Source organism: Octodon degus, unplaced genomic scaffold (assembly GCF_000260255.1).
Source record: "Octodon degus isolate 3935 unplaced genomic scaffold, OctDeg1.0 scaffold00016, whole genome shotgun sequence".
Lineage (NCBI taxonomy): Eukaryota > Metazoa > Chordata > Mammalia > Rodentia > Octodontidae > Octodon > Octodon degus.
Window position 1 is genome coordinate 62,763 of NW_004524592.1, and position 17,320 is coordinate 80,082.

General features: G+C 40.7%; 1 protein-coding gene and 1 pseudogene across 1 annotated transcript in view; one reads left to right on the forward strand and one right to left on the reverse strand.

The window, feature by feature from the left end:
• LOC101570338 (melanoregulin) overlaps positions 1–13,632 on the forward strand; it is an 18,021-nt gene extending 4,389 nt beyond the window's left edge. Inside the window, exons 2-4 of the mRNA XM_023710145.1 lie at positions 10,961–11,051; positions 12,538–12,701; positions 13,287–13,632. Of these exons, the coding sequence (XP_023565913.1) occupies positions 10,961–11,051; positions 12,538–12,701; positions 13,287–13,421 (390 nt within the window). The 3' untranslated portion in view covers positions 13,422–13,632. The remainder of the gene's footprint in view (positions 1–10,960; positions 11,052–12,537; positions 12,702–13,286) is intronic.
• Positions 4,059–4,977, reverse strand: LOC101576295 (annotated as a pseudogene).
• Positions 13,633–17,320: the final 3,688 nt, after the last annotated feature.

Consider the following 17,320-nt stretch of genomic DNA (forward strand, 5'->3'; position numbering starts at 1 on the left):
TGCCCCAGGGGCAGGGCCAGCAGGGCACACTAGGGATTGAACCCTGGCCCCTGTGCCTGCCTAAGCAGGCACTTTAGTCCACTGAGCTATCTGACTTACCCTCTGATGATTACTTATTGAGTGGACCTGCTGGGTAGGTGACAGAGCCTAGTGCTTTCTGAATTGGCAATTTATGAGTGTGCTATCTAACAAATAATGAATGCATAAGATCAAGGAAACTGAGTTTGGGAAACAACAATACATAGTCATTATTTTCTCTTCAAAGGTGGATAGGCTTGGGAAATCAATATCCTTGATATTTGAATTCTGCTTGGCTATTTTAGAGGCTGGACACGGGGGCAAGTTACCTAAGTTCACAAAAATATCCTCTCCAAAACTAGGGAAAGAACTTTCTGGCTTGTGGGCTAAGTTTTTATGTAGATCACACATAACAAGGACCATTTCTTAATATTCAGCAGATGATGATCTTGTCCCTGGGTTAGGAATGAAGAAGATGAATTCCTGGCTTTAGTATTCTGCTCTGAAAATGTTTTGTTTAACTTAATTTTTTTATTTTTATCTTCCAACAAAGATGAAACACAAAGCTGTTTAGTGACTGAATCCTAGATGGTGAATATAGTTTGACTTAAAAGTAATGAATTAGAGGTTCACTTAGAATTGATCATTAGATCCAGGCACAAAGATTCAACCTTTCTTCATAAGGGAGTTGATGCACTTGCTTCAACAGTACATGTACTGCATGAGGGAGTTGAATGGTTAAGCCAGTAGTGTGAAGCCTCTATATCCTGTGCTTTTAGAAAAAATCAGCCAGTTAGACAAATCATTTGTCTTAGTCACTTTTCAAGCTGCTAGGACAAAACACCTGGCACTGACAAATTTTGTGTGTGTGTGTGTGTGTGTGTGTGTGTGTGTTTATTTTGGCTCACAGTCCCTGATCAGTTGGCTTTGAGGAAGGAATAGTGTGCTGGAAGGGTTTGGGGAAAGGAAATTTGCTCATGTCATGGTATCCAGGTATCAGGGAGTGAAAGGAGGAGCTGGGGAAGGAGATATAACTTTCTAGGTCACAGCCCTGGAGACCTCGCTCTGCTTCCTAAGCTCCTTTGTTTTTGCTGCATTTTGTTCGGCAGTATCTTATCGAGGATTTTTGTGTCTATATTCATTAGCAAGATAGATCTGTAGTTGTTTTGGTTAGATCCTTGTTTGGTTTTGGTATCAGGGTAATGCTTGCTTCCAGGAATGAATTTGGAAGTATTGCTTTCTTTTCAATTTTATTAAAGAATTAGAGAAGCAGTAGCATTATGTCTTCTTTAAATTTCTTTCAGAATTTAGCAGTAACCCCATCAAAACCTGGGCTTTTCTTTGTGGGTAGGTTTTTAGTTACATCTTCAATTTCATTGACTGATATTAGGTTATGTAGAATTTTTTATATCTTCTTGATTCAGGTTTGGTAATTCACATGTATCTAGGAACCTTTCTATTTCTTCTGTGTTTTCCATTTTATTAGAATAAAAGTTCTTGAAGTAGGTATTGATGATCTCGATTTCTTTAGGATATGTTGTGATTTCACTCCTTTCATTCCTACTTGCATGGACTTGAGCCTTTTCCTCCCTTTTTTGATAAAGTTGGCTAAGGGTTTGTCAATTGTAATCTTTCAAAGAACAATTCTTTTTTTTTTTTCTTTTGTATTTTAGAGAAGGGTCTACAGGGTGTTCAGGGTCTCACTACTAGATCAGACTCGTAGTGATCCACCTGTTTACAGCTTCCCAAGAGCTGGGATTACAGGTGTGTCCCACCTTGCCCAATCTCAATTGCCATCTCAGTGTGCCCTGGGGGCGGGGCTAACACGGCAGGCCTAGAGATCGAACTCCTGGCCCCTGTACCTGCTTGCAGGTGCTTTAATCCATCAAAGAACAATCTTTTTGGTTTTTTTTTGGTGGCACCAAGGATCAAACTCAGGACCTTGCACTTGCCAAGCAAGCACTTATTCCACTGAGCTATCTCCCTGGTCCCAAAGAACAATTCTTTTTTTTTTTTTTTTGGCAGAACCGGGGATTGGACTCAGGCTTGCCAGGGAAGTGCTTATTCTACTGAGCCATCTCCCCGGCTCCCCAAAGAACAATTCTTGATTCACTAATTCTTTGTATTTTTTCTTAGTCTCAAATGCACTAATTTCTTCTCTGATCTATATAATTTTCTCCCTCATATGTACTTTGGACTTGACTTGCTCTTCTTTTTCTAGAAGATTGAGGCTCAACATTAGGTTATTTATTTGAGCTTGCTCTGTTTTCCTATATGAGAATTCACCACTGTACATTTCTCTCTTTGCATCCCATAAGTTCCCAAGTGTTGTATTGGTATTACCATTTAATATTAGAAACTGTTTGATTTCTTTTTTTCTAGTAAAACTAAATTTATTCAATATTTTAGTAAAAGTTTTGATTATAAGTATCCAACAGTATGAAAAGTACAAAACAGATTTGTAGATTTCTAATATATTAATACAAAGTGCATGACTACATACAATACATCCTATAGGCAAAGAGGTGGAGGGAAAGAAGGTTGTGGTTGAGGTCTAGTAATAAGTAAATAAATACAGAAGTAGAGATGATCCATATTATAGTATATTCTACCACCAATACTGCAGCAAAAATGTACACACACACACAAAAAAAAACCCATTTCAAAACAACTCGGAGGGTGATACTGGCTGGATTCCTGCAATACCCTCAGGGTGGTGGGAGAGGCCTCGCTCAAGTCTGCTCACAGTGGCTCTTATGTATGAGATTTTTACCCAAAACAAATATAAACTGAATAGATTCAGAGCTACAAAAAACCTTCAGGTGCCTAGAAATAGCAGCTCACCTTAATGACACTGAGTTTAGTAATCCAGTTTTGAAAACAAGCACTGAGTCCTGAAAGCATCGTAAGGCAAGCGCATGCCCCTCCCTCATTGTGAGAAGGCTGGACTGGCGCTATTTGCTTCCTGAACTGTGAGAAGAGGTGATGGGCCTACTTTGGTTTGGGCTCAGCTAAGTGAGAAGCTAAAACGAGCGCCTCAGAACTGCAAAGCTCCATGCTCCAGCGTCTCTCAGGCTCAGAAAGCCAAACCGAAAGAAGCCAAACCCAAACCAGCCGTGCTTGGCGTCAGCATGCGCCCCTTCTCTCCCACTGCAGTGAAAACCCTAACACAGCCAGCCCTACTAAGACGGAGCAAGGCAGACACCGGCTGCACTGATGCGGCTCCCCGTAGGCCAACCGAAGAGTCCAGATCCGAGGCTGCGCACGCAGGCTTCCCCCGCCAAGCAGCCCAGCAGGGAGGCGACATCCACGCAGCCAGCTCTCCCACACTCCGCAAGCCTCTAGGAAACTCGCCAGAAAGCATCAGCCCTTGTCTCCCGCCACCATGGAGCCTTGCTCGATGCCCACCGAGGTGGTGAAGCTCTGGCTCGCCCCAGGTGTCTAGCCTGTCCTGTGGGCTTCCTACTTCTCTGGGAGGAGCTGATTTCTGCTCATAGTTTTACAGTCTTCATCAAACATTGGCACAAAGGGAGGTGACACAACATACAGCATACACAGCTCCAACTATCTTGTGGTGTTTTTTAAAATTTTGTTTGTTTGTTTGTTTTAAAGGCAGGAGCTCACTGTGTAGTTCATGCTGGCCTAGAACTCAGAGATCCTCCTGCCTCAGCCTCCCAAGTGCTGGAATTACAGCTGTGTGCCTCTGCACCTGGCTCTTCTGTGTGTTTTAATTATCACCTCCTCCTTCCCAGTATTTGCACCGGAGCTCAGTATGTCCTGTTAACATTCAGTAGTACAGGGCTGTGATCATCACAGCCTTGGCAGGACCTTGAAACTTCAAACTTATTAGCAAGTAGCTGTTACTTAGGGATGACAAGTTTACCATGAGGGAACACAAGAGTAGCCAGCCATCTTAAAAATGCCCCAACCACGGCTTCTTAATATAGAAAGACTAAAGCTACATATGCTTATCATACACAAATCCCATCTCTGTCCCCTTAAATTCCCCTATTTTATTCATTAGAAGGGGATTTTTTAAAAAAAGACTTAAAGAGCACTTTACAGCAGCATTCAGCTTTCCTATGAAATACTCAGCCTCTTAAATATTATGTACACTTTTAGTAAGCTAGACACTGGCTTCAGAGTTTGGTGGAACTGGGAGGAATCACCCATTGAGAACTATTCTAGAAAATGTCCTTTGGGAGAACAGCCGGTATCTGAGTTGCAAACAGGAGTCAGTCCGCTGGCCTGTGGTCTTCTGCGTCTTGTCCCCCTGCACGCAAGCCTCAGTCACCACTCCTGGGTGGAGATGGGCAGTGGCTCAGGGCCGGGTTTTTCGGGCTTCTCCGATGTCACCTTCTTGTTGCTGCAGCACGGCTTGAAGAGGTGCGTGTCGATGAGGACTTCCCCAAAGCGGCCTTTGTAGATAATCCCACAGCATATTTTCTGTCTTTTCCAGTATGTAAGATCTAAAAGGGAAAAAACCGGCTTTCTGCTGGAGCCAGAAGCCATCTCTGTGTCCGAGCTGTCATCTGACTGATTACTGTAACAAGGAGACTGGCCGAGGGAGGCACTGGAGGTGGTGCGTGCGCATCGGAATTGTGATGTTTAAATTCCTTCTGCAGTTTTCTAATCTGGTTGCTTTTTATCCTATTTCCAGACAGGGTTTCACTTTCTTTGGTTTCAGTGTAGTCTTTAGACTGGGTCCTGCCCTTGCTTCTACCACATGATTTGAGTTTTTCTTTGATCCTGCCGGCAGCTTTTTCCATCTTTCACAAGCAGAACACAGGCATTGCAGATATCTCCTGAGCGAGTCTCTTGCACCCCAAAACAGCTCTGGAAGTCCTTCTCATAGCGTTTACTGTCGGTGAATCGAGAACTGGAGGACTTTGCTCTGCAAATACAGCAGCCCTCTATAATTCGGTACATCTTTGGCTTGTGAAAACCAAACATCTTTTCTTCTGGGCCTCACTCTTCCCAAAGCGGCCGACCCACGCGCAACAACGTCCCCGAGGTGCAGCGTGCACACCAGGCCAGCCCCTCCAAGCGCAGCTCCGCCTCAACTGCCGCGTTCAAAAGATTGTCTCCTGCAGTTCTGCAGTTGTTACGGCCCTTGATTTCTTTTTAAATATCATCTGTGATTCATTGGTTGTTCAGAAGGGTGTTATTTAATTTCCACATGTTTGGGAAGTTTTTGTAATTTCTTTTGCCATTGATTTCCACTTTCATTGACCTATGGTTTGATAATGAGTGGTACAATTTCAATCCCTTTGTATTTACTTAAGCATGTTCTGTGAGCTAGTATGTAGCCTATTTTGAAGAATGTCCCATATGTAGTTGAGAATAATGAGCATTCTGGTGTTGTGGGGTAGAATACTCTGTAAACATTTACTAAATCCATTTGTCCAAAAGTTTTTGTAGTTCTAATATTTTTTGCTTATATTTTTGTTCAATCAATCTATTTGTTACAATGGGGTATTGAGTTCCCTCATTATAATTGTGTTAGTGCTTTATTTTTTTTTTTTAGTGTTTAATTTTTTAATGTCTGTTAATATTTGTTTTATATAGTTTGGTGTGCTGGATATATATATATATATATATATATATATATATATATATATATATATATATATATATACCACATCCTCTTGGATTGCTCCCTGTACAAGGATATAGTGGCTTTCTTTGTCTCCATTAGTTAGTCTTGGCTTGAAATTCACTTTATCTGCAAATGGAATAGCTATCCCTGCTTTTTTTTCTGGGTTCCTATTGCATGGAGTATTGTTTTCCATCCTTTGACTGTCAGTCTATGAGTTTATTTTTGAATTAAATGTATTTCTCATATGCAGAATTGTTGGATCTTACTTTTTCATCCATTTTGTCAGTCTGTTTCTTCTGATTGGTGATTCAAGACCATTATCCTTGGTGGTTAAAACTATTGTATTGACTTATCCTTGTCATATTATTTTCCTGTTGTTGATTCTCTTTTCCTTTCTGTTTAATTACTTGCCTTCCCTGGTAGATTCATTCTGTTGGAATTCATGCAGTTGTAGTCCTTACGATCCTTTTCTAGAATTTCTTCAGAAGATTTTAGATGGCTGATTTGATAGTCATGAATTTCTTCAGGTGTTCTTTGTCATGGGAATATCTTATTTCTTCATCAGTTTGAGAGCTACTTTTGAGGGGTACATCAGTCCAGGCTGGAGATTTTTTTCTTTAGGGCCCGAAATACTTCACTCTAAGCTCCTCTTTGAGAATTTGTGTTGGAAAGTCTGCTGTGATTCTGATGGGCTTTCTATTATGAGTGTTTTGTTTCTGTTCTCTAACAGCATTTAATATTTTGTTCTTGTGTTGAATTTCTGGAATCTTGATTATTATATGCCTTGGCATAGATGTTTTTTGATCATGGATAATTGGAGTTCTATATGCCTCACTTATCCATATATCAAATTCTTTTTTTGCACTTGGAAGTTTTCTGACATTACTTCTGTAAATAAGTTTTTTAATGTTATTTGTGTTTTCCTCTGGTTTTTCATTAACTCTGATCAATCTTATGTCATTCTTGTTTCCATCATCTAGAAGCTGTTAGATTGATTTTTCATGGTCCTGCTCTGTTTTTAAGAACTCTTTCTCTTCATGATTGCTAGCTGTAATCCTGACTCTTTTTTTAAAAAAAAAATGTATATAAGGGGGCCGGGGAGATGGCTCAGTGGAGTAAGCACTTGCCTGGCAAGCGCAAGGGCCTGAGTTCAATCCCTGGTTCCACCAAAAACAAAAAACAAAAAACAAAACATATTTATCAGATACAGAGTCTTATTATGCAGCTCAGACTCATAGTAGTCCTCCTGTCTCAGCCTCTTAAGTGCTGGGATTACAGGTGTGCACCACCATATCTGGCTTTTAAAAATTTTTTTATTTATTGGATACAGGGTCTCACTATGCAGCTCAGACTTGTAGTGATCCTCTTGCCTCTGCAATCCTGTCTTCTATATCTGATATTTTGTTCTCACATTGATTCATTTTTCTGTATATACTTGCAATGGAAATTTTAATTTCCTAGATATCTGTTTGAATCTGTTTCATGGACTCCACTGTTTTTCTATGTGGGCCTTCGTGGTTCCCATCATTTTCCTAAACTCCTTTGTTTTTTGTCTGTATCTGGTTTAGATTCACTAACCCTGTCCTTCATTATGGCCATCATCTCTGTAGTGATCTAAGAAATTATTTCTGATTTAATTTTTTTCCTAGAGCCTCATTCATATGCTGTTTTTTCTTCTGTTAACACTTCAGAGAGTCTAGGTGTCAGAATTCAAATTCTGTCCTCGTTACCTTTTCTTATTGCTGGGACAAAATACCTTACACCCAGATCAAATTCTGTCTTGTTACTTTTCTTTTGTTGCTGGGACAAAACACCTGACATCCAGAAGGAAAGAAGGAAAGGCTTATTTAGCTTGCAGTTTGTGGAGGTTTCAGTCCATATTCAGCTGGCCCCAGGCAAAGATCCACATGACAGAGGGCACAGCTCATTGTGGTGGGAAGCAGCACAAGTAACTAGAGTGAAAAGGAAGAACAGCAGCGAGGAAGACTCTTTCCTTCCCTTATATTGTATGGGAGCTAACCACCCCAGGGCCAGGGTAGCAGTCACACCCATAATCTCAGCATTGGACCATGAATCAATCATAGACTCTAGAAGCCCACACCTATGCTTGCATGAGGCTTTGGGGCAGACATCTAGACATAAACCATAACACCCCTGCATATTTTCTCTGAAACAACTCTTAATTTTCAGGTTAAAATGGAGACTGATCAGTTATAAAGTTCAGTGGCCAGAAAGATGAATAGTTTTTAGAAAAAGTAAAACCCCTTTTGATGCTAAGACTAGGAAAATTTCCTCTGGACTTTTTCCAAGTGAGATATTATGTAAGTTAATGTGTGATGGTCTCCATTCTCATAGTAGAAATAATTTTGAATCTTGGAGGATGGTTTAATTGTATCTACAATGATTTAAAAGAATGTGCAGCAACCTCCATTTGAAGGTTTTGTATTACATAATGAGCCTCAAATAAGCCCGTGGGGTGTAGATAGTAGTACTGTCATATTGCAAACCAAGCAACCGAGAGCCAGTGAAGTTAAGAATTTCCCCAAAGTCAGGCTGTTAATAAATAACTGGGACCCAAACCTGGGTGATCTGGCTTAGCACCCTTGGCCTTTTTCCAATGAACTATACTGTCAGTTAAATAGAGTAAGGCCCATTCAATGAGAAAGAACAATACATAGCCACCCCATTTCTGCAGGGAATTCGATAAGTGTGTTTTGATATGATAGTCAAGATGAGGTCAGGGTTGCATGTTTTTGAGATGATTTAGTTGACCTTGTTGTCTTCCTGATGTTATCTCCGACTCTAGCCTTGCACACTTGTCTACATGCTCATGTAAACAACCATACAAAACCAAAACAAATGAACAGACAACAGTGACCAGGAAATATGGCTTTCTGATTTAAAGAAAACATATCCTTTTTATGGTATATCCTTAAATGCAAGGTCTAAAATATAGTGATAATGAAATAGATTTTATTTTGCTAGCTATTTTTTATTTTTATTTTATGTACGTATTTATTTTTGGCCAGTTCAGCCCACCCTGAGGGCAGGGCTGGCATGGCATGTGGTGCTGGGGATCAAACCTTGGTCTGCCTAAGTTTGCCTATGCAGGCGCTTTAGACTGCTGAGCTATCTCTCCAGCCCATTAGCTATTTTTTAAAAATGGTATCTAGAAACCTTTGTGAATGACAACTAAATTTATTTTTCTTAACTAGTCATGAAAATTGACTGACAATCGGCAAGGCAAGTCTTGGAATTTAGGGGAGTTTCCAAGTAGGGAAGTGATAAGAGATAATAAATTTATATTGATTATTTATTTGTACCAGCGATTGAACTTGCACTTGCTAGGCAGGTGCTTATGGTGCTGAGCTATCTTCCTAGCCCCAATTTCTATTGTTTTAAGCCACCTAGTTTGAGGTAATTTGTACAGCAACTGTGGGAACTAATATATACTCTTGTATCATCATCTTCTTCTTCAAATAAAGAAAACGAGGCCCAAAGAAGTTATGTACTGTGAGATCTTTATAAGCCCTGCTCTGCTGGCTGAGGACTGAGTCTGGTTCTTCATGTTGCCTTATTAGCTCTTCCCTTCACCATGGCCACCAGCTAGTAGTGCTAGAGCAGAGCTATCAGAATAGTCTCTTCCTGTAATATATAGGTAAAGAATACCTCTAACGTGTAGGGCCAGAACTTTTCCCTCATTTTTTTTTTTTAACATATTTGGTACAGGGTCTCACTACACACCTCAGACTCATAGTGATCCTCCTGTTTTCAGTCTCCCCAACACTAGGATTACAAGCTTACGATACCATGCCCTGTCTCCATAGCTGGCTCTGTGTGTCTGGGGCGGGGCAGGCAAGGCATGTGGTGTGTGTGTGTGGGGAGGATGTCAAACCCCAGTCCCTGTGCTTGCCTAAGCAGGTACTTACTCTGCTGAACTACCTCACCAGCCCATTTTCCCTCATTCTTGACCACTTTATACTGCAAAGCATGTAGTAGTTGCCTGACCATTGCAGTAAGTCTCTTCTCCACAACCCCCTCCTTTATTTTTCTTTCCCATGCAGTGTCAGAGAGGTGTGGTGACACAGTGAGACTGGGTAGGGATTTCCTGCCTTCTTCACATATGTGTTTCTGTGCCTGCCACTTGTAGCCTGATGTGTTTTTAGAATTCCTGTCCTGACAGTTCAGTCTTGTGTTTTTCTTTGGAACTCTCAGGATCTTGCACATAGCTCACAGTTTATGACTATGAGCAAGAAAGGGGCTAGTGACTCTACTGGATACGAGGGCACCAGTCATCATATTATTGATGGACTCAAAACACCAACAGTGGCTCTCTCCCCTGCCAAAGGAGAGAGGACTGAGGGCATACTCAGAACCAGCTCACCCTCCTGCATGGTGCCTCGTCTGCTCAAGGCTCTTCTGTGGTCCATTGCTGCCTGCAGAATCTTACCTGTTTTCCAGTACAGACTGTTGGCTCTAGACTCTGCTTGTTCTCAGCCTCTATGGCATTTTAAAGGAATACTTGGCCTAGCTCAGTGAAGATGCCAATGCTCTTAAAAGATTAAATTCTGTATCAGGACCAACATGATGGCTTACTACGCATAGATTATATAGAGCTTTTCAGAATGATAACCTGCCAATAACTACCTAAATTCTTGAAAGATTCATCCTATCAGTGGAATGCAAATAAAATAGAGTGGTACTGAGACACAGTGCAGAAAATATTGGCTAGGGATCAAGGCAGTTGGAGTTCCCAGGCCTATGCTACCTGATAAATACTTGATGTGTCCATTTTTCTCATGAACTTGGAGCGAGACTTAGATTCCTATACTCTGATACCTATTGACTGGATGATATTGGATTAGTCAATTAAACTTTTCAAGTCTGTTTTTAGTTTCTTCACCTATAAATTGGCCTACACATAAATTAGGCACTTACTCTGTACAGGTATTGTGCTTTTGTATATTTTTAATCTTTGTTAGGAATTTCCTTCTTAGAGCTGGGGATATAGCTCAGTGGCACAGTGCCTGCCAGGCAAGTACAAGGTCATGAGTTTGGGTCCTAGCATAAAACACACACACACACACACACACACACACACACGCACACACACACACCCCAAAAACCAAATTATCCAGACTATATCCCCCGCCCTCCTCTCTTCCCTTCTGCTTCCCTTCCCTTCCCTTCCCTTCCCTTCCCTTCCCTACCCTTCCCTTCTTTTAGGTAGGTTTTGATGATTAGTGGGAAGAAAATCACATATCATGCAACATGAGGGTCAGGAATACAATAGAGGTTTAGATCAAAGGGTATAAGTTAAATAGAATTTTTATTTTTTTACAGGAGTGGCAGAAACTCAACTATGATATCTATACCCTGCGGCAGATACGAAGGGAAGTGAGAAACAGATGGAAACACATTTTAGAAGATTTGGGTAAGTCTGAAAGAGTTTGTAAAGTGGCAAAAATAACTAGTTGTGTTCATTATTCCTCATTTTCTCTACCGTGTTTTTTATAAAAAGAATGTCAGCAGCTGACTAGTGAAGGCTACCATGTACTGACTTTCTGTCTTGCTTTTATATACTCATATAAACATCTGATATTTCTATTGTCACTGACCTGTGTCTTGAGAGGTCATACTTCATGTCATTCCTCTCATCAGTCTATCTATTCTAGGATAGGGTAGTACAGGGCAGTGGAGTAATATGGGCAGTTTTACTGCTTTTTAAAAAAATGTATTTGGTACAGGGTCTTACTATGCAACTCACACTGGTACTGATCCTCCTGTTTTGAGCCTCCCCATTGCTAAGATTACAGGTGTGTGCCACCACACCCAGTCTCAGTGGCCAGCTCAGAGCCCTTGGGGGTGGGGCCGGCACAACATGTAGTGTTGGGGGATTGAACCCCAGTCCCTGAGCTTGCCTAAGCTAGTGCTTAACTGACTGAGTTATCTCACTGGCTGGTTTATTTATTTATTTATTTATTAAACTATTCAATCCACTGCACATGGATTGAATTAGATTGGGGTTGTTGGCCAATCAGTAGTAGTTTTAGAGATCGGGCCTATTGGGAGAGATGTTTGCGAGTCAGCTAGAAAGTACAAAATTTTGGAAGTAAAAACAAGAAATGTTTTAAGATTGGAAAAATTATCGCGGCATTAAAGTAGATGTTGGGTAATGTTTTTTCTTCCTTCTGCTGGAGTTGTTATGTATTTAACAAGGCCCTACATCACAACTTTGTTTAAATAATTAAGGAACAAATTTATCATTTTTGAAAGTCTTGATCCTTCTGCTTTGAATGTGATGGCCCAGCACCATAACTTCAAAAGTGGGGTGCCAAGTTGCTAGCATCTGTTGCCTTAGTTGGTATAGCATGAAATAAGATGAACTTCTGCCTTCTCAATTCATCCAGTGTGGCTGTGAGTTGGTCCCCTTTTTACAAGGTCAGTTACTGAAGCAGGTTTTTTTTTTTTCTCCTTTGGCTAAATAATTTTCACCAGACAGCCATAGTGTCCATTGAACTTGGAGTAGAAAGAGTCTGGAGGCAACCACTTTGCAGATTGGGGGGCAGTAGGAATCTAGGGACAGGAGGAGGTGGTGAAGAGTAAGGAAGGACAGATAAGAGAGTTTCAGACTAAACAAAGGGCAGCAACAGGCAGTGGCTGAGTACATGAGGTATAACTGAAAGAAAATACTAACAAGAAAGTCAGTAAGAATAAAGATTGAAAAAGTTGAAATTCAAGACACTGCCAGTCATACTGTGCTAGGAAGCGGTGCATGGAAGACCGCCACTGGCTCCAGTTTTCTGATGTTTGTGCAGATTCTGCATTTGAGCCCCCTTTTTATATCTGGCAGGGACTGGGATCCAGACAGTCATTTCCTAGTGCCTACTTTACCTGAAGGGTAAATTTTTCTACCTTAGGTTTTCAAAAGGAAGTGGATTCTTTGTTGTCAGTGACTAAACTTAGCACCATGAGTGATTCTAAAAACACAAGGAAAGCTCGAGAGATGTTGTTAAAACTGGCGGAGGAGACCAGTATTTTTCCAACCAGTTGGGAGCTCTCAGAGAGATACCTTTTCGTTGTGGTAAGTGGATAACTTTCTTTATCTGCCCTGGTTTTGCTTAAGAGTGTTGCCTTTCCTGTTATTCTGTATGCTTCCTTCCACCACCACTCATACCCCTAAAGGACAAAGTGGCAGATGGGACAGCCATGCTACACTCTGGTGTTCATTGGCCATCAACACTAGAAGCACCTGAAACTCTTTGAAAATCCAGATTTCTTGATCACACTTAAAGCCTTTGAGGCTTGCTTTGTCGTGGCTTAAGCATCTGAGTTTCTCAGTTAGTGCTGCTGTGCAGTCAGGGCTTTGAACCATGTGTAGATCAAAGAGGTGTGAGAGATACTGTTTCTTTCTTTCTTTTTTTTTTGATACTGTTTATTTCACCTCAGATTGAAAAGTAATTTGAAAAGACGCTAGGATAGGTAGTGCCTGTTGGGTATTGGAAGTAAAGAGTTAAGATGTGTCTCTGAATTGGTTAAGAAAAATGTATTTTTTTTAAAGCTTGTTTGTCATTATTTCTAAGATGGGTTTTGTTTCTGTTAAATTGATTTTCCCTTCCATCTGACTTGGTGTTTAATTTCACATGCTCTTTCTCTCTCTCTTCTGCAGGACCGACTCATTGCTCTTGATGCTGCAGAAGAGTTCTTTAGAATTGCGAGTCGAACTTATCCCAAGAAGCCTGGGGTTCCATGTCTGGCAGATGGCCAGAAAAAACAACCCTACCTTCCATTTCCCAGTCCCTAAAGGACAAGCTCAAAAGTAGAATGGAGTTCTTCCACTGGGACTCAACAGCTAGCCAAAGTTGGATGACTGGATGTAGAAGAGAGTGAGCAAATACAGGGCTTGCTAAGTGAGAAATGATTCTGAGTCCTACAGCAATGGAAGGGCTTTCTGAGGACTTTATGCTAAGAAATGCTCTGGTTGCATTGAAACACCCTGATGCTTTTGCATCTAGGATAAAATCAAAGAGTTGATTAGTGGACTGGTTCATTGTGCGTGATCAGATTCCAACAGCCCATTGCCCAGCTTTTTATTTTTTTTCCAGCTTTGGTTTTGAATGTATAATAATCTGTAATCATTCACCCTATTGGAGTGGGATATTCTAATTGATAAAACAATATGGTTGGGCCGGGAGATGGCTCAGTAGAATAAGCACTTCCCTGGCAAGCGCAAGGGCCTGAGTTCAATCCCTGGTTCTGGAAAAAAAAAAAAAAAAAAGCCAAAAAACCAAAACAAAAACAATATGGTTAACAGAGCTATCCTTGAGCCCCTACAATGGATTATCAATTTAAAAATAGCTATAAAATATGATAATACTGGGAAGAATGCTCCAAATAATAGTAGGCATTCTATGACTTCTGTTTGATCTGGAAAAATCTCATAGAGCATTGAAGGGTATCAGAGGCTTCATTCTGAGTATCAGTCATGACTGTTTAGAGTTGAGATGAATTGGTTGATAAAAATATCTAGAAGTATTGCTCAAAAGTGAGTTGCAAATAGAACTCCTCGCAGCTAGATGTGAAAGGTCTGTCTTATGCTACATGCACCACAAACCTCCAGCATTGTTAATAGCTGGTTACCTCATTTTTCCTTTTTTAGTTTTAGTGCAACAGCCCTTGGCATCTTACCTGGGATAGTATCTATGAATGAAAATGCTTGACTTCCACTTCCATGTCTTTAATCTGTTTCCAGCTTTTGAGCTGAGAGTCACATCTGCCCATGGACTTCCTGTGTAGACTTAGCCAGGTGCAGGCAGTGAGGCATTGAAAGTCATTGCTGGAATTTCTTCTGCTCTGAAGATGACATTCAAAATGGAACAGTTTGGCCAGTGCAGCTTGCTTCTGTCCACCTATTGAGAAATTCAGCTTCAAAAGTTGCCTGTCACCTAAGCAGTGAGCCAAGAGATTGGGATTCACCTTACTAGAAAGACTCGTGGGACACATCAGTAAATTTCTGAGAGTAATGGCAATGTTTTAATTGTTTTACAGATTTTTGCACTTCTGATTTCAAGTTAAAACTAACTTGTATTGGTCTGTCCAGGGGATTGGAACTTGAAAATTTTCATATCCTTTAGCTTTTATAGTAGTGGATACAATTTTAAAATATTTCTTAGCAGATTCATGTTGTCCATTTGTGAACACGTTGGAGGCCAATTTAACTGATATGCTTCAGAAACATCCTTCCTGGTTTAGTAAGCTAAAATTTTTATTTTATTTTTTATACTTGGCACTTAATCCCTAGCTCATGTTGATTAAAATTATCTTAAAGATGTTTTCCCTCTCTCCTGTAGACACTTAGAACATACAGTGAAACAGTAAAAAATTAAAACATGATACTATTTTAATTGCTGTACTCAGAATTCTTGTCTTTTTGCCTTTGTTAATGTCAAAATGGATGAGATTATTGTGGTCTATGAATATATGTATTTGGTACAGGGTCTCACTATGTAGCTTGGATTTGTAGTGACCCTCCTATCTTCAGCTTCCTCAGCGCTGGGATTACAGACGTGCACCACCACACCCAGTCTCAGTGGCGGGCTCAGTGTGTCTGGGGATGGGACCAGCACAGGATGTGGCCCCAAGGATCAAACCTCAGTCCCTGCACTTGCTTAGGCAGGTGCTTAGTCCGCTGAGCTATCTTGCCAGCCTGAAAAAACATTTTTCCAAGGAATTAAAAGGTTTCTGTACACACTTTAAAATAATGTGTGTTATATTTCTAACAAATAAGAATAGGTAATTTTTCTATAATCCTTTTAAATTAAAGGTAGAAAAGTTGAGAGACAAATGGCTTTGAAGATGTCTTGTCATTCTAAATCCAGTAAGGGATCGATCTTGCTTAAGAGAGTGGATGTTGCTCAGGAGTTACTGAGCCTTACTTTTTTTTTTTGTGGCCAGCTTAGCCCACCCTGGGGGCAGGGATGGCATAGCTTGTGGTGCTGGGGATCAAACCATGGTCCCTATACGTCTTCCTAAGCTTGCCTAAGCAGGTGCTTTAGACCACTGAGCTATCTTGCCAGCCCGAGCCTTACATTTTGAAAGTCAGGGGCTATAGATATGTAGAAGGCTAGAAGATTTTTCTACCTTTTAATAACTTCTTTGTTGATGATATTTAGTACATTTCAGTGATTCATCTGCAGGTGCAGAGTGACTTCAAGTAGTTGCTGGATGAAAATTTTTATATTACTAGTTATTTTAGCGTATAACAGAGTGCATCCCTGGTTACAGGGATTTAAGGACTATGAAACCAGGTTACAGTCAAACACCTGATTTCATAGTCCTTAAATGTTATTGCACAGAACAATAAAGTATTTGTGTTTTCTTAAAGGTGGGGACTCCCAAGGAGGCATATGCACAAAGATGAGGGTGTGTTGGTGACAGCCACCAGTGTCACTGAGTTGTGTGTAGACCAGATGTTGTCACAGAAGTGGACTCACTGGTAGCAGAAGTGTGGAGGAATAATGCCTGGTGACAATGTCCCACTGCTAGAGAAAAGTGAGCATAATTATTGTAATGAGGACTGTTGAGATATTTGGCAATGCGTAATAGAACATGGCAAATTAAATGATAAACAGAAGAGTATTACTCAAGCTGTGCTACTGAATGATCTCAAAGAGGGTGATACAAAGTTATGAATTCTTGCTGTGTTTTTAGACCTTCACTATTTTTTAAAACAGAAACTTGACTAAAGGCCCAATCCCCGAGAAGAACTTGTGATATGACCACAAGTATGAATGCCAGTGATTCCTCTATGATCGTTTACTAAGTTTAGTGTACCCTGTGGAAAAAGAGTTCACAATTGCCATGAGACACAGGGTCCAAGTGGATGCTGTTCTTTAGGAACTGGAGTACTCTTTTAGAGTGGAAACATATGTGATTTTTTTTTTTTTTTTTTTTTAAGGAAGGGTCTACAAGGTGTTTAGGGTTTCACTACTAGATTGGACTCATAGTGATCTGTCTGTTTACAGCCTCTCAAGTGCTGGGATTATAGGAGTGCACCACCATGCCCAGGCTCAATTCTGTCTCAGCGTGGCCTGGGGGTGGGCCAGCACAGCAGGCCCAGCGATTGAACCCCTGACCCCTGTGCCTGCTTGCATGTGCTTTAATCTGCTGAGCTATTTGGCTGGTCCTCATATGGATTCAGATAACAGAGTTCTTTCCAAGTCTTGCTTATAGTAGGTCCACCAGATTCATAGATCTTTCCAGTGGGTATCACCCTACTTCCAGAATTGGACTGAACATACTTAAGTGTTGCCAGAGCCACTCTTCTTTCCTTGACTTGTGGGCTTAAAAATTATCTCAATGGGAAAGCCAGGAAGGAATCTCTGAAAGTTCTCTATATCTTGGCTAAGATAGTAAGCTAAAGTCATCCTTCCATCCCAGGGAGACTCCAGACAGTACCGTTAATTAAGGTAGTTACCTGATTTTTTTTTTTTTTTTTTTTTTTTGTTCTAAGATCCCTTCTAGGACACCATACTGTGTTTAGTTGTCACATTCCCTTTGACTCTTCTTAGTTTGACAGCTTCATAGGCTCTCTCTACCCTCACTGAACTTGACAGTTTTGGGGAGTACTTTCCAGGAATCCAGAAGAAAGGGACCTTGAGACCAACTGTAATAGTGGCGCTGTAGGTTGCCTTCTTTTTTTTT